Here is a 22,834-nt window from a genome sequence, read left to right as displayed (position 1 = left end):
ATCTCTGGGATGACTAATGATTTATTGATAGTAAAATGTGAACGCCAAAGCTACTATTACCAAGGTTTAAGAACCTGGAATTGGACAAGGGATTGGCCTCCATCAATTTCGAATCAGCTTGTAATCATCCAAGAACAAAAACTCAGCCTTTTTCCCAACTAAATACGGTTGGGCTACACGGATCCATGAGACGGTAATAAATAAATAATAATAATAACAACAACAACAATAATAATGATAATAATAATAATTAAAAAAAAAACCGCAAGAACACCCCACCTACAAGTGATCGACTACATGAATCTTTGCCCTCTAAACAACCCTTTCAACTATCATACTAATGTCTAGTCCTAGCTTTTGCATGTCTTTCTTTACAACATCATCAAGGTCATTTTAGGCCTACCCCTAACTCTTTTAACTCCTTCCATATGGATCTGATCAATCTTCCTTATTGGGGCATCCCAAGGCCTCCGTTGAATATGGCCACACCACCTTAAATGCCATTATTGCAGCTTGTCCTTAATTGGGGCAACTCCCAAATGAGCTCAAACATAGTCATTCCTTACCCTATCTATCCCAATTTTGCCGCACATCCATCTTAACATCCTCCTCTCTGCAACACGCAACCTAGCTATGTTACGCTTTTTGAATTCTACCGTATACATTATAGTTGGTCTTGTTCTACAGAATTTTCCTTTAAGCTTTAGAGAAATACGTTGATCACACAACACTCCAGATGCACCTCTCCACTTCGTCCATCCTACCTTAATTTTGTTAGAAACATCATCTTCTATATCCCCTTCCTTGTTTATGGTTGACCCTAGGTATCTAAAATAGTCTCTTTGTGGTATCTCTCTCTCCTCAAGTTTCACCACTTCGTTATCCATCCCTGTGCGACTAAATTTACACAGCATATGCTCCGTCTTTGTTCGACTTATCTTGACTCTAAGGTAGATCTCTATAACTCCAACTTATCATTAATCCTTTATACTATCTCATCTACTAGAACAATATCATCCACATCCGCATCCGCAAAAAGCATACATCACAGAACCTCCACTTGAATGTTTTTGGCTAACTCCTATATAATAATCGTAAGCAGATAAGGGCTTAAAGTTGATCCTTGATGTGACCCAATTGTATTGGAAACTGACTACATTGACCTCCCACTGTTTTCACACTAGTCACCACACCCTCATACACATCCTTAATTATATCCATATTGATACTTGATACCCTTCTGTTCTCAAAACATGCCAAACAAAGTCTCTCGAGACTCATACTATAGGCTTTCTCTAGGTTTATGAAGACCAAATGGAGATCCTTCTTGTAGGCTCTAGATTTTTCTATAAGCCTGCATAGTAGGTAAATGGCTTCTGTCATGGATAAACTTGGCATAAAGCCATAATTTCACCCATAATTTCATAGTATGACAAGTTTTATACCTCTATAGTCGTTGCGGCTCTGAATGTCACCTTTATTTTTGTAGATTGGAACACATCAGCCTAGTTGGCTGTGGACTTAATGCATACTAGAGGCGTCATTGCAGAGATCAACCTTCCTTAGTTTCCATATAGACAGACGATGAGTTCCGTGGATATCACACTGCTAGAAGACCATCGAGTCAATGCCCAGAGGCAGGTTCAACAGTAATTAAATCATGGCCCTTTGGTTCAATTACCCAGCACAGATAATGAGCTAATTTTGAATTCCGAAAGACCCCATCAATCCAGCTTGTAACAGAGATTCTGCCGAGATTTTGCTAGAAGATTACAATTTACAGCTGTCCAGACAATTGTACCTCCAAGAGAAGCCATCGATTTCAGCAACTTGTTTCCTTTTTTTTTTCTGTTTTCTTTCTTGGACAGAAAGCCAGTCTTTTATCTGGTTCCTTTTAACTTCTAGGAATAATATCAGTTTCTTATTTTGTTTTCTTATGCCTTTCAATGTTAGTCCTCATTTCCTAAAATAGGACTTTTCTTTTGCAATTGGTATCTTTAAAGCCTATAAGGCTGTGAGCCTGTGATCGAATGCAAGGAAGAATTTTTTAATGAATATTGTTAAAAGGATAGATCTTTTTCTTTTCATGTATCGCGAGAAATGTTACTAATTAAAGAAAATAAAAATAAAAGGCAATGTTTGATGATAACAATGACCTACTGAGAGAACAACTGAACAAGACAGACAATTGAACTTGCCATCTATCTAAAGGTTACTGATATGCATTATAGCAAGTTCTTTAATTGACTTTCTATCATTCAAAACTTCTGCAGGTGAATATTGCCACTTAAGTTCAACATAAAAAGTGGTAGCAACCATAATAAATTGAAGCTAAAAAATATTCATTGGATATACTAAAAGTAGTCTACATATTGATGATTGATCATGTATGATGCTGCCATTCCCTTACTTTCAGTCCTTGCATGGGTTTCACACACCTTAGTAACATACTTAACCAGCCTGTATGTGGACCTTAGTTTCTAGGTACTCCCCTAAATCAAATGATACTTCTCCATTCATCTGGCATTTTTCTTGTGCTCACAATATTGTTAAACAGCTTTGTTAGCCAAGATACTCCACATAGTCCCAAGCTCTTCCACACTTCAATTGGACCTCATCAGGTGTAGGTGTCTTACATACTTTCATCTTTCTTAGGGCTTCTTTAACCTTGATCTCTCCCACCCTTCGTATATCTCTACGATGAGCGATGTTTTGAAGGATATTACTCTCTTCCACGCCACTTCTACTCCAACTGTCTCCATTTAGCTCATCGCAAAAATGCTCATCCCATCTCTTCAGAATGTCTTCATCCTTTACTAGTACTCTACCATCATCACTTCTTTTAATACATCTAACAAGGTAAAAATCTCTACTATTCCGCTCTCGTAATTCAGCTATATTATAAATTGCAATTTTCCCTTTCCTTTGTGTTCAAATTGTTATATAAGTCATCATATCTCTTCGCCCTTGCTTTCCCCACCATCTTCCTTGCTTCATTTCTGGCAGCCTTATTTCTTTTATCTTCTACCTCCTTAGTTCTTTGCTAAGTCTTAAAACAGTCTTTCTTAGTCTTAACGGCTGCCTGAACCTCCTCATCCCACCACCAAGTCTCTCTAAGAGCCAACCGAATACCTCTTCTCACCCCTAGAACATCTAGGGGAAGAAGCAAAGATTTCCGCAGACCTGTGATTCTTTGGATCTTTTCATTCAAAAGACTAGGTAGTTTTCCTTCTGAAGTCGTGACTATTACTAGTCAACAACAAGATATTGTACTAACAATCAGAGACCATAGATGGCTCCAATTCCAGTACAATGGCGGATATCAAAATTATGTAGGAATATCATCCCCAAAACATAACCTAGGCTGTGCAGCATCTTATTTTGCAAAGTCGTGAACAACCTTACTAGCGGATCCATCAGATTCGATCCTTAAAATCACTCCCATCTTCCATCCACTGAAGGACATTGCTTGAATCTCCCCCCCCCCCTCTCTATTACCATTTCCATCCAGCTTACCATGTATCAATACATGAGGAGAAGGTTCCCTGTGATAATCAAGCACATGACATAACTACATGGTTGCCTAACTAAGAGGCATTGAGTGATTCCATTACCCTGGTGGCTAATTTGCAGACCACATGATACGTTGATACAGGCCAGTTCAATTCAATAAAGCCTCATCCCAACTACTTGGAGTCCACTCGATGAATCTATTCTGCCTTTACACTCGTCAATCTTAACATCTTCATGTTAGCTATTGCTCATCCTCCATGTGTATTGGTTGCTTGATTGCCAACATTCTACTCCATAACTGGTTTTATGGCCATCATATGATTCTTGCTCCCCCTCTTTTGAATAGAATTTCATCATGCACAACAGATAATGCACATGAGAAGCCAAAAATGATTAAAGAAAGCACTCCCCAAACCCAAAATCACCTTTAACCTGACTCAACTAATGATGTCGGGACCTCTAAAACTACCAGAACTAGTTCCTCTTCGTGCATAAGTTCTAAGCTGGTGAGCAGAACCATGTCACAACCCACTCAATACACAGAGTCATCATTAACATCGATCAAACTTCTAATTCCACAATAATAATACTGATCACAGGAAGAAGCCATAGAATGAGGCTCTCAAAAGTGGAAAGAGAACTTCATTTGTTGCAACATCTACTATTTAGAAAGAAAAGCAACAATAGTATTTTGAAAAGGGAGGGGGTGTTGGCATGTTTCTCAAAATGGCCGCAACACCCTGATATAGTGTGCAATTTAACCACTTAATGCCACATGAAGTTGTAGATGTAATCATACTTGTCAAGGCGATGCCATAGGTGTTCAGGCACTTTGGGTGCCTTTGTTGCCTTGGTTTACTAGGCGAGCACCTTAGTCATCTTGGTTGCCTTGTGTCAAGGACCTTTCAACACATTTGCGTCACCTAGACGTCGTGAAAATTATGGATGCAATGATTAAAGGGTCCTCACACGAGTTCAGAGTTCAGAGTTCAGTGCTTCTGGAGTGGAACTGTCCTTGGACTTCACTCCGAACCATGTCAGCTGTAGTTCTGTCACACAGCCCATGGATCAATATAAGATGGTCCCAACTGCTAGCTATAGTGGGAAGATTCTAGTTGGCAATCTCTCAGGTAGACCACAAGTCTGGTTGGATTTTTTCCCTGAATGATGTGAGATTAATCCCATTAAAACGCATTTCTCAGACACTCATATAGAATACAAGTTAATAGAAAAAATAACCACCACATTAGACTCTGGTCGCAAATAGGGATGGCAATTCTCAGTCCAGCCCGCTTGAACCTACCCAATTAATAGAAAGGCTGTTATTAACTCTGGCTGGTAAGGGCCAGCATTAAAATTTCAGTTCCAGCAGAAACCTGAACAAGCCCAACCTCCCTACACAATTCCCCAAGTTCACATATCCTATTACAGCAGTTTATTGTACACAAAACCAGGCTAAGTTTACATTTTAGTTTTAAGCACACTGGCTGAACCTGCCCAATTATAAACAGGTTGGGAGAGGCAGCTTGGGCATGCCCAAACCATACCCATGTATTAAATGGGGAGGCTCAGGCCTGACAAGCAGGTCCAGAAACCTAACTACTGCCCTCTAACACCTAATTCCAGAGACTTAGTTATAACTGTCACTTCCCAATCCCCTGATCCATATGGTCCAAGAACACCCATACATCTAATTAGCAAAATCAGGGACTTGCACTCAAATCACTTACGCACTTAAGAATCACAGAGAGAGAGAGAGAGAGAGAGAGAGAGAGAGAGAGAGAGAGAGAGTCTGATTATAATATTACCTGCATTCTTTCTGCATCACTCCCCACTTTCTGAGGTCTGATTATTCTATCTGATGTGCCATTACTGTACTTCTGATTGATCGCAGACAACCTGTTTGTCCAAAATCAATTAAGGTAGGCAGAGGACATAACTTTGCTACTTTCTTTGAGGGTGGGGGGAAGGTAAACTACTTTGAAAGTGGGAAATATGCAACTATAACTGAAACTAAATTAAAGAATTTTGAGGGCATGCTGTTAAATACTTCTTCATAACAATACAACGACCAAAACCACGATCAAGAGAGGACTTGTTCATCACAATCGCATCCTCAATGTCATAGCCACTGTAACTCATTACAGCAACTGTTGCATTTTGCCCAGCTCCAAGCTTATCATATCCTACCTGAGAACATAATGTAAGATGAATCCCAGATTATGCATCACATAATAATAAGAGGCTCCCCTGCCGATCGGTTCGTGATTCTCCAAGGAAATGGTTCATTGTTGCCTCCTAGGATCTCCCTCCCTCTATCCTCCCCTCCCCTTCTCCCCCACCCCCCTGATGGGCCTGTTGCCCCTTCCCCTTTGTTGTTGTATATTTTGTTTTTTCTTCCCCTACGGGCTTTTATATTCCCTCCGCTCTTCTTCCCCTGGTAACCAATTAATTATTCACCCAAAAAAATAACAAGAGCATACTAACCAGCTCAATAGTTCTTGTTGTCAGTAATGGCCGTTGCGGATACACTAAAAGGTAAAGTAATGTGTCCATCCGACAAAGCTGCAAGATTAAAGACTTCGACTTATAAATTAACAAGAAAACAATATGGAGAATATACTGAATAATTACAATGAAACAAAAAACACCATGTTGCCCTTATTCACTTTAAATCAATTTCCCGAAAGAATGTAATGGTTCTAAACACAGTATATCTGAAAACCCCAGTGGGAGGGAGGTGTAATGTTCGAAGAAATAAAACAAAAGGAAGCACACCAATTTAGTCAGTTATTAGAGGTAGGCTTGAGAAGAAGGATTAGGGAGAATTAGAATGAAAAATATGACGCCTATATACCGCTAGTCCTTACAAGTGATTGAGGAGAGATTGCGAAGCACCAATGGCAGGTAGACTTCATTCCCATCCTCCTCTTCTTCCTCCTCTATCTTAGTCATTATATTTTTATTTTTTATTTGTTTTTAAATGAAAAACATAAAATACTGTCTCCATCTTCCTCTTCTTTGTTTCTTGTCCTCCAGTTGCTTCTCTCCACCTCATCTGTGTCCAAAAGATCAGGGTAGTATCCAATAAGGATCACATAACTGCACCTGTGCCAGGTTGTGTCAGCACAGCTGCACAGATGCTTCAGCATAGATTGCAGGGTCCATGTAACATAGATATTTTCAAGTAAAATCTCCCGTTAAATAAAGTCATTAGATCAGCGAATGAGTATTGAGAAACCTGAAACTTGGGAGGAGAGGGGAATTCTATTTCAAGGTTCGTTAAGACAATAACAATGGTAGTTCCATTGTCAAGGCTCCTGCGCACAACGTAACTCGCAATTAGAGTTGGAGACAAACAGGACTTCAATAGTTCCGGGAGAAGAAAGAGGTGATATGTTGCAGACCAACTGTCACTATACAGGACCACACTTTCTTTCAATCCAATAGAACATCTTTGATAATGAATGGTGGCAGTCAGATATAAAACCAGCTGTTCCCCAGTTTCAGTTTGCCATGGGTCAATAGGTTCTCCCGTCAGGATCCAAGTCATTTACAGCTTGCAATGACTAATGAGGGCCATTGTGCTCCACACTCTTGCCTTAGTAAATCTTTTTACAACAGTCAGTGCAGATATTTGGCCAGAAGCAGACTGCCATTACTACGGTTATCATCACAGTACCACTACTACGACAGTTACCAACTGCTACTATTTCTCCTCTACAACCACTACCAATAATACTTCCCTTGGACTGCAGGTCCTGAGTCTCCTGACACTAGGTTAGAATTCTAGCTCTTCTAGAGTGGTATCTAAATGATAGTTCGAAATTCCAGTTGGCATACCAAATTACGATGGTTTATCTCGATTTCAACCATGGTCAAAACAAAAATGCTATCAACTTAACAGGTTAACAAGGTTTCAACTGAAATTTCGATCGAAATACCAAAATGACTAATCGTGACAAACAAGATAACTAACAACCTAAACTGACTATGACTAACCAAACACGATAGAGGGAAAACTCCTCCTATCGTGGGACTTAACTTGTACCCCCACAGTGCAATTTTTAACAATGATTATAAGTTTCCTATTTTGACTATGATTGAATGTTATAAAAATTAGGAAGAAAGAATGCTACCCGCTTGCTTGTGTCTATCCCTAGGCACAGCAGGTGTGGAAAGACCGTACTGCCCATGCACTGAAGATGCTCCAGGGCACCCTTCTATTGGCCCGTGCGCTGGCATGTACCTGCACCTACTTTCCCTACAAATTATTATAAATAAGAGGAACAACCCACGATTGATTTTTAGGCTGAATATATGGTGGTTCAGCACAGATCTCTCTTGGCTATCTACTCTTCTTCTCCTCTAAAAGTTCCTAATTTATTAGGCTCAGATTTATCACAAAAACTATGTTCCCAATAAATATGGGTGTTGCTTAAATTTTCTTACTTTTTTTTCCTTTTTTTCTTTTTTTCGTTCTCTCAGAGTCTCAATGTCAGACCATATTTTTTGGCCGTCCCCTTCAATTTTTTAATCGTTTTAAACATACTGTACCAATCATTTTATTTTTTTCTTCGTTATCATTTTAACTATGGTTCAGACCAGATGAGGGGAAGGATAGCATAGATATACACATTACAAGCTTGTCCGGCACACTTGGAGGCCTGAGTCTAAATGAGAAAAATGGATATGGAGAGCTCCATTTCCAAACATGGTGGGTATAGCTCTACTACTTCATTGCTCCCCGTAAAAGTACGTGGTATATATTTGTATGGTTGTAAACTTAATAATGTAAACATAGCTATCCACTTTTCATTACGCCTAGGCGATTCATTCCCATTGCATATTTCAATTGTTTTTATTGAATGTAATATGTTATACAGTGACAGAACTAAATTATGTGTAACATAGGCTATACAAGGGAAAGGATACAATAGGCTATGGACACTAGCAACCTACGGTCATAAAACCCAAACTACCACTTGGGATATTTTCAATCTAATGATTCAACGTGTGTAAACATGCTTAAATAGACACTAGGAGTTTAAAAGGAAAAGTCTACTATTTGGCCACCAAAATAGCCATTTCGAGTTTAACTGATAAATGGACCAAATTTCAAACCTTTTTTGCAGATATCGATGACACATTTCGGTTTGGTTGAGACTGAAATTAGGAACCGTACTACTACTGCTACCAGCACAACGGCACAACCGCCACCACCACCATACTTCTAGTATGGTAACTACCACTATCATTGTTACTGCTATTATTCACTCCTGCAACGAATACTCCAACTATTTACCATCTCTATGACTATGCTAAGACTGGAACAACAGCCATCACCATGATTAGTACAACTACTGGACTACCATACTATTGTTACTCCTACTACAACTATTACTACCACCACTATTACACTACTACTCATAGTGTTTGTGTTTGTGTGTGTGTGTGTGTGTGTGTGTGTGTGTGTGTGTGTGTGTTTTTTTTTTTTTTTTTTTTTTTTTTTTTTTTTTTTGATTGAAAGAAAAACTTTATAAAAACCAAAACCGAAATAACACTACTACTCATAGTTGTCACAGCATCTAGGCAACCCAAGGTGTTGGAGAGGCCTTGGACGCCTAGGCGGTGCCTTGACAATGATACTACTACTACCACCAAGACTACAGCCCACAGATCCACAGTTATCATAGCACCAAGATGATCAAGGTGGGTAAAATTCAAGGCACCTAGGCGCCTAAGGTGCCATTCCAGGCTGAGCCTCTTGGGACGCCTAGGCGTCGCCATTATTAGTGGATGCTGCCAAAGGGAGTGGTGATGCTATACGCAAAAAGGAAGAGACTCGTATAATGGCAGAGGCAAAATAGAGATTTTGCACATTTTTGTTAATTCATGGATCCATACAATCTCCATCAGAAAATAGTAAATAGAAAAAGAAAGAACATCGGAACTATTGATAGCTTTTTCGAAACAAACAAAAAGGACAAGGGATTCAATGCAGACATGGGGATCAAATGGCTGTTCATGTACCTTCATCTTCGGAGGCACAAGCGGAGGCTCGTTTATTTATGTTTTCTCATAAGAATCCTTGTTCTCCAGCTTTTGGAGATCCCACTGTTTGTTTCAACTCAGATATGCTTATAGGACTCTATGTATTAAAGATTGGACGTTATCGATGTATATGTGCAAATAGGTAATAATCCATGGAATTGAAGAAACTATCAAATTGAAAGAATTGACAACGCCTAGGTGACGCCTTGACAACTATGCACAGATCAATATCCATGCCACCACACAGCAACAATAACTTTAATAACACAAAATTAAATTAAGTTGTACGAAATGGAAAGTGATCAATTGTCAATAAGGATTTTCAGATCAAAGTAATATAAGAAAAAGAGAACTGACCTGGTTATAAGCAATATTTCCCATTGCTTGTTTTCCCATGGCACACTGGTTAAAAATAAAACACAGTAGTTAAATATAATTAAGATGAAAACTTCCTGTTTCCTGAAATACATGGTGATACCAAACACCACCACCCCTCGCTCAAGTCTCAAACCCCCCCCCCCAAACCCCAAAAAAGAAAAAACGAAGAGAGGACAAACTTGATATGTATTTCTTGGTGATTGATTATGGTGAGGAAAAGGGATCAATCCAGCACAAACGCCTAAGATCGTGAAAGGCTCAATTTCTATATGACTTGTTTCTGATCCAGCCTCGCTTTCATATAAAGCAATCTGTCAACAAAAAATTGAGCAGTACCTGTCATTACCTAAAATGCAGGACTCCAAAAACCTAAGAAAGTTAGAAGGAACCATAAAAGAATTACAAACCAAAGCATTGTTCTCCTCATTGACATCAAGATACTCAATCAGTCCTTCACGTAAAAAATCATTAAACGTGCGAATACCATCCTTTAAGAAGACAAAGTGAGTCAGTTTGGACTTCGGAGTAGTACAGAAGTTGATGGATAAGATATATTGCTACAAATTTTCTAGAAAAGTGTGACGTATACAAACCCTCAATTCCTTCATATGATGCTCCTTGATCCTAGATATGCCCTTATCAGCAATAACAAGCGGTCGACAAACACGGCCACCATCTGACGCAACATATACACAACGCTGGTAGACAATTAATTCAAGGTCAGCATGGAAGATTTTACACAAGTAAAATCAATAGAGAACATGAGTGTAAATTAATACAGTGCTAGCAAATTTTAGCCACTGCATATTTTTTTTCAAAAAAGAAACATAATAACTGTAAAAAACCAGGATCTGTAACCGGTAACTGCAATAGAAGAGAGAGAAGCAAAGAGAGAGAGAGATTTTGGGAGAAGAGGAGAAGGGACTGTCAAGAATTACAGCCAATAGCTTTGGCAGTTCCCCTCATCACATACATATAAAGCTCAATTACAAATAGAGGACTAGAAGTCCTTGCTGCAAAAGAAATACATGTTAAATAGTCTAAGTCTAGCCTAACTAGGAAAAATAGAACCAATGATAAAGATAAAAACAAACCACGACAGAGACAAACCCCCTTATCGTGACACATATCTTAACATTAACAATTTAAGATGTCCATTACAACAGTGAAGAATGTTTTCAAAATTGAGAGTAAAGGAATTTAATGTAGGACAGTCAACTGGTAACATGGATTTTTGATCAGACAACAAATTAGCCATGAAAATTAAATAGAAGAAAGAAGAAAATCGTGCAGAAAGAACCTAGAGAATCAAACTTACAGTTCTAACCAATCATACTCAGAGACATGTGGAATATTTCCTTTCTTCCAAACGAAAAAGATTTTCATCACATAGATGTATCTCCTGTGAAAAATGGAAAATGATTTTGACCAACCTTTGTACACGTGTATGGCTACCACCAAACCCGTACAGATGTTAGCCAAGATGCTTGCTTGTCCTTTGGCCCGTAGGTCCTCACAAATCAGATTTGTAGGATCATCTAATTGATCATTTTCACCTACTAAGGTGTACTTCCCTGAGGTCATTTGGATGCCACACCAACGTAAGTAAATTTTAAACTTGAAAATTGTTGTTGGTATGGGATTCTAACTCTTACCCAAATGAAAAATGCTTGAGACCTTACAGCTAATGCTTCCCTCAATGAAATGCCTAATGGTGGGGAGGCCTTCTGGCAGGAGACAACATTTCTAGTTGGGACCTTACGAAGGAGGAGCCTATGAGCAAGCCTGTGGCGCAACGGTTAAGTTGTGCAACTACAACATGTTGATCACAAGTTTGAATCTTAGGGCCCATTTGATAACGTTTCTACTGTTTTTGTGTCTAGAAATGGCAGAAACGGCTTTTCACGTTTCTGGAAACAAAAACGGATTTTTTGTATTTGATAAACCTGTTTCTCGAAACGTTTTACCAGACATAATGCCACTAAAAAACCCAATAGTATCATCGGATGCTCAAAAGGGGGAGAGGGTTCGGTTGCCTCTTTTGAGGTTTATATAGTTGAGAGATTTATCGGGCACAACAGCCTTTTTTTTCTCTCAAATTTGTTTCTAGAAACAATGAAACAAGTCACTTGTTTCGTCAAAGTCGTTTCTAGAATTGTAAATAAGCATAAATTTTGATTTATGTTTCTAGAAACGGATGAAATGGAACAACTTTATCAAACGCTTTTTAGGTTGTTTCTCCATTTCTGAGAACAAGAAAACACAGAAATGGAAAAAATGGAACATTATCAAACGGTGCCTTAGAAACAACCTCTCCTGAGAAGCAGGGGGGTAAGGGCCGTAAGGCTACATACATTTGCCTCTCCCAGACCCTGCAGTAGCAGGAGCCTCATGCACTGGGTTGCTCTTTTACCTTAGGAAGGAGGACTCAGGAGGAGGGAGGCCAAAGGGAAGAAAATATCCATACTTCCAATGTCTCCATTCGACTCTTTTAAGTGGAGGAGCCCCTGTTTTTCGGTTTTTCCTTGTTGAGAAGATCCCCCTTCAAATTCACTAGTGTTCCTGACAGCCTACCAGAGCAGAACTGATTGCGACATTCCTCTTTATAGTAGAAGAGAATGCAGAAACCAATTTCCTATCCATGTAAGGAGCCCTTCTCAGATAAAAAATAATTCACCAGATTCAAATCCATGGGTGTTGTGGGGATTCAATGTAGGTTCATTGTGGAAACCCATAAGGGATTATATAAATGGGTCTAATACTGGAATCAGGGTCCAGTTCAATTACGGCCAGACCACAAACTTCAGTGACTCATCCAAAACCAACACCAATATGGAATTGGACTGCAGTTTAATTCTAAAACTTCAAAACTCCATGGTTTTCCTCTGGATTCATGCCAGGGGTAACAATGAGGCAGGCTAAATGGGCAAGCCACTCCAGCAGTCTATATGTAGAAGTATCCAGGTACATAGAATTAGAAACTCCCCAAAAAAAAACATCTCATCTGCAGTTCAGAGTTAGAAATCTTGGCTTCCAAGAGAATGAGTTGTTCAACAGGAAGTGGGTAACAGACAGGTCTTCCTCATCAGGTGAGAACTGTAAAGGGCATGCAGATTACAAAAAACCAACTAATGATGCAGAATGAGTACCCTCATCATCGAAGGCGTAAAAGGTACAGAGGATAATCTGCAGTCCCAGTTGAGTTCATTGTTTAACTCTTTAATCTGGAGCAATACTGTCAATGTGCATAACAACAAAACCCATGTAGCAGCCACAAATGCCCATAAAGTATAGAAGACATAAAGTGATAAAGATAATATATCAGCAAAAAATAAAAGAACCACTAGAACAGAAATGCAAGTTAATAAAGATACTCAATAAAATCCTTACCTGCTTTTCATTGACAAAGATGCTTACAAATTCCCCAATTTTACCAGCTCTACGTAATTTTCTCATGGCATTTGCAAAATGCTACAGCACAGAAGTGAGAATAAGGTGTTGGCCATATAAAAACTTAAATAACCATTGAAGTCAGCCATTATGCACCTGTGGAAGCCTATGCTTGCCGAGAATAAGCCCATTAAATATAACCAGAAAAGAATTAGGGGTATGAAGCTCTTCTGCAGATAGCAGCTCCAAGTCTTCCACGCCCAAGCTATGACACTGGTGAAGAAATCAAGAATGAAGATTGTGCATACAAAAATCAAGAATTTACATATACATGTACATAAATTAATTTATAGACAGACTAAATCATATATCCAGATCAACTGTTGAATCCAGACTCCTTAATAGAGAAAATAACTAAAAAACCTTTACTGAGGAACAGAGTAGGAAAGTTATGGACCATAGTTTACCAATAAAATTTCTTTTTATTCCACTATTGTCACACATTCTATACTTGACAAAGACCACTCTCCAACAACCACAACACTAACCACCCGAACCAAAGAATCACGGAAGTAAAGGGACAGAAGAAGTTTTTTTCCGCGGTGGAGAATATTATTATCTGGTGATGCCTCTGTAGCTGAGATAACAATGTTGAGATGGATGAGTGGCAAAACCACAAGGATTAAACACATCAAAGGTAATTAAGGAAAAGCTTTGATACATGATAAATTCAGAGAAAGTCGTTTGAGGTAGCATGGTCATGTGAAAGTGAAACGAAGATCTTGAATAAGCCAGTAAGGACAAGTGATATGATTCAGATAGGAGAAGACAAAAGGCCTGTTTGGAACTTTGGATTGCAGAACAACTTGTTCTTTTCCAGGAATAGATGCCAGCTTAAACTGTTATAAGAATGCTCTTAGGACTCAGACTGCACTTAGAAACCATGACTAAGAATGCATTTAGAAACAATGTACCATGCAGTAACATCAAGCACAGAAACATCTGAAACAAGCCTGGTTAAGAATTTCCAGTATAGCAATTATTTTTATTTTTGGGATGAATAAATATCATTAACAGGAGGAAAAAAAAGAATATACAGCCCGGAGAGGAAAAGAAAAGAAAAACAAGCTCAAAAGCAAAACACAAGCAAGGGGGGAGGGGGTGCAAGATGGAGATGGGCAAAACCCAAGCAACAACAATGAGCATGGTCCTTAGGGAGTCCCTAACATGGAGATGGGGAAGAAACGCAAGCTTGGAGCTAACAGCAAAGACGATAGCTTTCCAAATCATGTCGAAAGATCTAGAGTTGGAAGACCATCTATTTAGATTAAACTCCATCCAAATGTGGTTAATCGTAGCACAAAAGGCAAGCTTCCCGGTAGTGTCGTAGATAGAGCTACTAGCAAAGGTCATGTCAACCCAAATCCATTCCCTCAAAAGAGGGAGAACGGGCGAGAGCGAGGCCAGCAAGACTAGAGGACTCTTTTCCAAATGGAAGAGGAGAAGCGATAGGAAAAGAAGAGGTGGTCAGAATCTTCAATACCATTCCAATAGAAGCAGCAAGCTAGTGGAATAGGGATGTGCCTATGAATAAGGAAGGATGACTAGGGAGGCAATTGGATAGGGCTACCCAAGTAGTGAAGCTATGACGAGGGATATTTCAACCTGACAATCTTACACTAGGGAGCAAGGGGATTGTAAGATCTTACCAGATTCCTTGGAGGAGGAGAAGGAACTGGAGGGGACGATCGACTTGATGAGTCTATCTCCTCTTCCCCGGTAGCCAGGAGGAACGGGAGGAAGGGAAGACCGGATATTAGAGAGGGGGGAGAGGGAAGGAAGAGAGGAGCCCAAGAACCATTGGAAATGATGGAAGCAATAGAAGCATCCTTGGGGAGGCCTGAAGAGTAAAAGACTCTAGCTCCAACCACAAAAAAAAGGAATCCGGAGGGGTGCCAATTATCTACCCAAATAGAGTTGGAGTAGCAACCATCAATACAAGAGGAGATGGCTTTGAGGCCAAGTGGCCTCAAATTCAAGAATTAGCGCCAAATCCAGGAAGGGTGAAGGAGACAAACTGCCCTTAGAGAGTCTTTCTTGAGGAAGAAAGAGCGGACCCAGGACACCCAGATGTTGTTATCATTGGAAGAAATCTTCCAAAGAAGCTTGAGGATACCCACATAGTTAACATCCTGGATCTGCCTAAGACCAAAGCCCCCTTTTGGAAAGACAAATAGAGGACCAGCTGAGGGGATGAAGAAATTTGGAGGATTCTCTTCCTTTTCAAAGATAGGAGCAGAAGATGGATTCAACTTTCTTGATGGAGGAAAGGGGAAGCTCATAGAGACCTGACCAATAGATATAACAGGATTGGAGCAACGATCTGAAAAGCTCCAAGCAGCCCAGCAAAGGAAAGAAGTTTGTCTTTCCAACGTTGTAGCCTTTTCCTTATTTTGTATTGTTCAATATGTTTATAATTTTAGTTCCATCTTCATGGACTTTGAGGAATTTTTTTATTGTTGAAATGTTTGCACCCCATGTAGAATACATCATCCCCAAATTCGCAATGTAAAATACATTAGCCCCAACAATGGACAAGAACATAGTGTCTTCACCACTTATCAAAGTCTAAATGGAAAGATAAGTCCTGTATACCAAATTCGCTATCAAAGTGGGGATGATCCGAGCCTTTCAACTAATAACTCAAGGTTACAACAACAACAACTCAGCCTTATCCCAACTGAATGGGGTCGGCTATATGGATCCGTACAAAGGTAGCAAAAGAAAAGAGATGTAAAAATCGGTTTAAAAAAAAAAAATTTAATGGCGTTAGCAACATGGATTCTAGCCCTTACCCAAAAAAAAAAAAAAAAAAAAAAAAATTAAAGCCCTCCGATCAGGTCTATTCGAGGTCATACTTGGGACAATACCTAAACTATGCATGTCTCTCCTCACTACTTTTCCTATGGTCATTTTAGGTCTGCCACTAACTCTTTTAGCTTTATCAATCTGACTCAAATCACTCCTCCTTACTAGTGCATCCCTAAGCCTCCGTCAAACATGGCCATACCACCTCAGACAGGTTTCTCAAAGCTTATTATGAATCAGGGCAAGTTCAATCATACACAATGTGATCATTCCTTACTTTATCCTTCCAAGTTTTGCTGCACATCCATCTCAACATCTTCATCACTGCTCCATATAGCTTAGCAATATGACACTTCTTAACTACCCAGCATTCTGCCCCATACATCATAAACGGTCTGAGAATTGTCCTATAGAAATTTCCTTTAAGCTTTACAGGAATATGCTGGTCACAAAACACCCTAGACGCACCTCTCCACTCCATCCATCCCACTTTGATCCTCTATGAAACACCATCCTCTATATCACCTTCTATGTTTATGGTTGCCCCAGGTACTTAAAATGATTAGTTTGCAGTATTTCTCTCTCCTCATTCATCACCATATCATTACCTATCGTAGTGTGACTAAAGTTTCACATCATATACTCCGTCTTTGTTCTACTTAGTTTAAAACTTCTAGATTCCAAGGCTGATCTCCATAGCTCCTACTTAGTGTTGATCTCAGTTTTCATCTCCTCCACTAGCACAAAAACATCAATAAAGAGCATACACCACAGAACCTCATCTTGAATTAGGGAAAAAAGGCATGGATATAGTCAAAACATAATTCAAAGACTGATGAATAAGATCTAAAAGAGAGTTGCAATGACTCTCACTTGCATTAGGGAAAATGGAAATTGACAACATGAAAAAAATAATTAATTCATAGAATAGAGGAATGGAATTCAAGGGGTAGAAAAAAAATGGTAGGTTTTATTGGTCGACTAGCGATAAACAAAAACATCTTTCACATCTAATTTCAGAGAAAGAATTTTGGAATAATATGGACATAAATTGAAAAAAAAGAAATAGGGAGAACAATTAGAGAGAACGGGGGTAGTGTAAATAGAGAGAGAGAGAGAGAAAGAAACACACTTGACATAGTCTGCATGAGTCTATGGCAAGGAAGACAGTGTAAGTATAAAAAACCCCCTCCTTTTTTCACTTTCTGGATTCGCTTTCCACCATTATAATATGGGAGCCATATTGTAGAACGAATTCTTTGGTTCCTCAGCGCAATGTTCTAAGCACACTATTCTGCTAGAAAAATAATTCTTAGCACAACACGAAACATGTTTCATGGTGTGTCAAGTACAATTGGAAAGGAGTTCATCAGATCAATTCTCCAAGCTTCTTACATTTATTGGTCAGGTATTTTCGGTTTTCCGGAATCCATCACCTCCAAGCTTGAAGTCCATTTTTTATTCCTTCTTGTGGAAAGGAAGCGAGTGTTCAAAATTTCTTCACCCTACTAGCTGGGCTGCTATTTGCCTTCTAAAAAAGGAAGGAGGCTTAGGCCTAAGAAGGATCAAAGAGGTGAACACTACTGGAATCATCAAGTTGGCCTGAAAGATTATATCCAAAAAGGACAGTATATAGGTCAAGAGGGTGTACTCAAGCCTCCTTAGGAATGACTCATTTTGGACTGTGAAACCGCAAGCTAATGCCTATTGGGCTTGGCGTAAGATCATAGCCACCCGTCCCCAGCTCTCCTCAACCATCTCTTCCCAAGTTCGAAATGGGTTATCTACTTATCTATGGCTTAATCCTTGGCATCCCAAAGGGGTCCTCTACCATGCTGTTAGTGCTTGGAACATTTATTCCTCTGGTCTACCCAAGCTCGCCTTGGTTGCAGTTATTATATCTACTGGTACTTGGGCCCCCCTAACTCTCCCCTTGCACCAACTTGCTGATATTTGGAACTCCCTTCCGGTCATCTCCGACTCCCAGAGGCAAAGACATGATTCTACTATTTGGCTGCCCTCTTTATCCAATATTTTCTCCTCCAAGGTCGCTTGGGATTTTGTCAGAGTCCATGGTCCAGCCACCCCTTGGCACAAGTTTATTTGGTTTCCACATCACATTCCCTGGCATAGCTTCACGGCCTGGAGAGTATTCACCAACTCATTACCTACACATAGTTTCCTCATCTATAAAGGCATCTCAGTTGATCCGATATGTATCCTATGTGGGAATGAGCCGGAATCTATCGACCACCTATTCTTCAATTGCTCGGTCTCCAAATCCATATGGAAAATGATTCTAGCTAAATGTTGGCCAGCCAGTAGAAGAATCCTCCCTTTTCGTAGAGAATGGATATGGATGGACAAGAACTTTCGTGGCAAGACTATTTGTGACCTGGTGGGAAAGCTCGCCTTCTATGCAACAATCAATCAAATCTGGATGGAAAGAAACCAAAGGAAATGGACCTCCAACTCTCGCTCTCTGAATAAGACGGTGTTCCATTTCCTTCGATGTCAAAGCTCAAATCTCTCGGATGTCCTCCACTTGTATTCCATCTATTAGAAACTGTCATATTGTTCATTCCTGGGAGGTGCCTAACTCCATTATCAGGAATGTCCCCTCATAAAAGCTAGGCGTTCTCTTTTCTCCCCACCCTTTTTCTAAGGGGCTGTATGTTCTTTTTTCGTTCTTCTTGGTAATGAATTATTTATTCACCCAAAAAAAGTACAACTGGAAAGGCTCAGTTCTGTTCTAGGAACAATACTACAAAGGCCCAAAGGAGATAGGAAGGAAGAAGTGGTGAGAAAAGATCTGCACAGAATAGGGTTGAACCCAAGTATGGCACTCAATAGATTTGAATGGAAAAACAGGTTCCTTGTAACCAACTCCATTTAGATGGTAAGGCTTCATTGAGCTGAGTTGGAACTCGATAATGTAGGATTGTCCTATTTGGCTATTTCTGCTTTGGAATATGGAAGACAAAGACACTTATTTGAATGGAAGGACCCAAAGATGTTTAGATAAAGGTAAACAGGAAATGCCTTCAAAAGAAGAAGGGGCCAAGCGGGGAGGAGGTAATAGGGAAGAAAAACATAATAGATAATCATAGTGCAAATAGACATTATCAATCATGGTATTCTGTACTAGCAGAAAGACGTTTGAGGTGGCATGGCCATGTTCAAAGGAGCTCTTTGGATGCTCCAGTACGGAGGAGTGATTTGATTCAAATTGAAAGTAAGGATCCATGTAGCTGATCCCATTTAGTTGAGATAAGGCTAAATTGTTGCAGTAGTCAAATTAAATGAAAACCATAGTTGTCACGGCGTCGCCTAGGTGGCGATTTGGCATCCCAACAGAAATCAGAGGGCATGGCAATACACTGATTTATGTGAGTCACGATTGGCGACCGCCAGGGTCGTATAGGCGTCGCCATGGCAGCGCCATGGATGCCATCTCACGCCTATTATACTAATCAATCGCTTTTTGCCTTCTTTTTTTTTTTTTTTTACACTTGCTATTAGGTGAAACCGTGAAACACAAAAGAGAGTCGAAAACCCGCAAGTCTCAAGTCGAAAACCCTCGAAGGTGACCTGCCGCCTTCGACTGTGAACCTGACCCTCAAACTGACCTGCGACTGCTAACCGTCTCTATCTCCGGCACTGGCAGTGAAGCTGGACCCTCAAAGCTGACCTGCGACTGCTGACCTTCTCCTTCTCCGGCACCGGCAGTGAACCTGAACCCTCGAAGCTGACATACGACTGCTGACCTTCTCCTTCTCTGGCACTAGCAGCGAACCTAAACCCTCGAAGCTGACCTGCGACTGCTGACCTTCTCCTCTGGCACGAGCAGTGAACTTGAACCCTCGAAGCTGACCTACGACGTTGCGACTGCTGACCTTCTCCTTCTCCGGCGACTGACGTCCTTCTCCTTCTCTGGCAACAAAACCAAGGTAAGGGGTTGTCTTTCTCCTTCTCCTTCTTTGTCTTCTTCATCTTATTCTTCTCTGCTTCTCTTTCTTCTTCTTCTTCAGTCCTTCTCTCCTCCTTCGTCTTCTGCATCTTATTCTTCTTCTCTGCTACTCTGCTTCTCTGCTTCTCTGCTTCTCTGCTTCTCTTTCTCCTTCTCTGTTCCTGACGAGTGACTTCCTTCTTCTCTCCTTCTCTCCTTCTCTCCTCCTATGCCTTCTGATTCTTCTTCTTCTTCTCCTTCTTCTTCTCTGCTTCTCTTTCTCCTTCTTCTTCTTCAATTCTTCCCCTTCTCTGTTCCTTCTTCTCTTCTTCTCTCCTTCTCATTTCTCTCCTCCTTCGTCTTCTACTGCTTCTCTTTCTCCTTCTTCTTCTCTGCTTCTCTTTCTCCTTCTTCTTCTTTGGTTCTTCTCCTTCTCTGTTCCTCCTTCTATGATTAATGTTTCATAAATCATAACAGCATAAATAGAATTATACAAATATAGAATTAGTTCTTAATCGTAGTATTGGATTGCTTGTTTTACTGCCTTATTTTAATCATTTCTTGAATCACTTGTTAAGTTGCTTCTGACTACTGATTTGAATTTTTTTTTGGATTTTGATTTTGTTCTAATGGTTTTTGGTTAACATATATGTTAATGTTACTGTTTAACAAGTGTTTATATCTTTACAACTTGTATGGTTGTATACTTAAATACTTAATGTTAATGTTACTGTTTAACATACTTTGTTACTCTGTTTTATAAATTATAACTTGAATACTTGATGAGTTGATGTTATCATGTTAATGTTATTGGTTAACATTTAACATATCATGTTAATGTTATTGGTTAACATTTAACATACTTTGTTACTCTGTTTTGTAACTTGTAGGATAATAGGACTATAGGAGTTCATAATGGATGGTACTGTTGGTGGTGGTAGTAGGGGTGATAATATAAGCACGTTTGCATATGATCCGTCCAAAGACCCAACCAAGAAGGCCAAATCAAATGACCCTTGGTGGAAGTATGGGTATTTGCCTGACCTTTCATACAAGAACCTTGTTAAGTGCTCTCTTTATGGAACAAACCTCAAGTGTGGAATTAAAAGGTTAAAGCAACATTTGGTGGGTGGATATGGAGATGTTGCTAAGTGTACCAAGACAACTATAGCGATTGCTACAGAGATGAATGCAGCTCTTATGCGCAATAAGAAGAAAAGGACGCAAGACATTTTGGATGATGATGATGATGATGATGATGATGATGATGATGTTGATGTTGGTGCTGGTGCTGGTGCTGGTGCTGGTGCTGGTGCTGGTGCTGGTGCCGGTGCTGATGTGGATGTTGATATAGAAGTTGAAAGTCATAGACAGTCTAGTAAGACTCCTTCTACAACCTCTAGACTTATTCCTAGCTCTGGGACAGCTGCTAAGAGAAAGAAAGTAGTCATTCAGCCACAAGTATGGGGCCCCATGGATACTCATGTTAGACGAACTCCTGAGTAAGTGGTTGCTGAGGCATCTTAAAGGTAGTACTCTGACTACTATAGAGAACCGGTTTAGATCAGCGAAAGAAAAAAAGAGAGTTGATAATCACATTGTTGACTATTTATGTACTATTTCAAAAAGAAATGGTTTCAACGAAAGAACTTTACCTTCCTTAGGCTTTGAATGCATAGATCTTCTTGTAGGAGTCTAATGGAAGTCAAAGAGTGTGATGATGTGGTTAATTAGAGGATGGACAAAGTGTTTTCCCTTCAAAATATCCTCCTTGAACCGAAATCACTGAAATAGCCGAGACAGAGTCAAAATTTCGACTGTCTCGTCGAGATGGAGTATTTATAACAAGGGGATTGTACCGTTTCAGTGAGATACGGAAATGTTACCGAAATTTCGGTCGAAATACCAAAATTTTGACCGAAACTTTGCATACATCTTATTTCGTATGTAGTTTCGTTTCGGTCAAAAAAAAAAAAAACCACTGAAATTCCAAAATTTTGCAAGATTTTGGCGAGATTTCAAACTATGGGTGTAATGTAGTACTAGATTGAAGACTCAAAACAGTAGCCAAACAAGATCTTTTAAACCAAAGAATAGTTCAAGCTCAAGGGGAAACTCAACAGATTTGGGAAAAGGATATTTACGTAATTAACCAATAAACATGAACAAAAAAATTGGTAACACAATAAGTACTGAAATCAGATGTCAAAACAGTGCCTAAACATAATTCAGAAATCAGTATTTCAGTCAATAAAAACCACAGTAGCCGATAAGGTAATATGGTAATTTTTCTTAAGTCAAAACCAAGTCAAAATTTAGGTCAACAACAAATAAACAAATCTGTAACAATCTCAGATATTAAAATCAATAGGAAACCAGATTCGACTCAAGTATGAAAACAGTAGCTCGGTTGGGTAACAGTAGAAAATATAGGCTAAAGGGAAAAAAAAAGAAAAACAGAAATATGTATATTCTTCGTTGGGTAACAGTAGAAAATATAGGCTAAAGGGCAAAATAAGAAAAACAGAAATATGTATATTCTTTCTCCCCCTTTGGGTATTAATTATTTAATTATCCAAAAAAAAAAAGAGAAATATCTGAAGATCCAATGGTCAGAATCTACTCAAATTCAAATCGAGTTCTTAACTAGGGTTCTTGAACCAGTGATAAAAAAAATAATAA

General features: G+C 39.5%; 1 protein-coding gene across 4 annotated transcripts in view; it reads right to left on the bottom strand.

Annotated features, from left to right (window-relative positions):
• Nucleotides 1–22,834, bottom strand: part of LOC122061948 (DNA-directed RNA polymerase III subunit 2) — a 103,685-nt gene that overhangs the window by 46,100 nt on the left and 34,751 nt on the right. For all 4 annotated transcript variants that reach the window (XR_006134758.1, XR_006134759.1, XR_006134760.1 and 1 more), the window contains exons 21-29: nucleotides 13,492–13,608; nucleotides 13,336–13,416; nucleotides 10,539–10,643; nucleotides 10,353–10,433; nucleotides 10,125–10,256; nucleotides 9,925–9,969; nucleotides 6,001–6,078; nucleotides 5,564–5,703; nucleotides 5,322–5,412 (exon numbers count right to left, since the gene is read on the bottom strand). Coding sequence is in view for 1 of the 4 variants with exons in the window: in XM_042625540.1 (XP_042481474.1) it covers nucleotides 5,322–5,412; nucleotides 5,564–5,703; nucleotides 6,001–6,078; nucleotides 9,925–9,969; nucleotides 10,125–10,256; nucleotides 10,353–10,433; nucleotides 10,539–10,643; nucleotides 13,336–13,416; nucleotides 13,492–13,608 (870 nt within the window). In the remaining 3 variants the exon portion in view is untranslated. The remainder of the gene's footprint in view (nucleotides 1–5,321; nucleotides 5,413–5,563; nucleotides 5,704–6,000; nucleotides 6,079–9,924; nucleotides 9,970–10,124; nucleotides 10,257–10,352; nucleotides 10,434–10,538; nucleotides 10,644–13,335; nucleotides 13,417–13,491; nucleotides 13,609–22,834) is intronic.

This window comes from Macadamia integrifolia, chromosome 14, assembly GCF_013358625.1.
Source record: "Macadamia integrifolia cultivar HAES 741 chromosome 14, SCU_Mint_v3, whole genome shotgun sequence".
In the NCBI taxonomy this organism is placed as follows: domain Eukaryota; kingdom Viridiplantae; phylum Streptophyta; class Magnoliopsida; order Proteales; family Proteaceae; genus Macadamia; species Macadamia integrifolia.
This window is presented reverse-complemented; position numbering and strand designations above follow the sequence as displayed.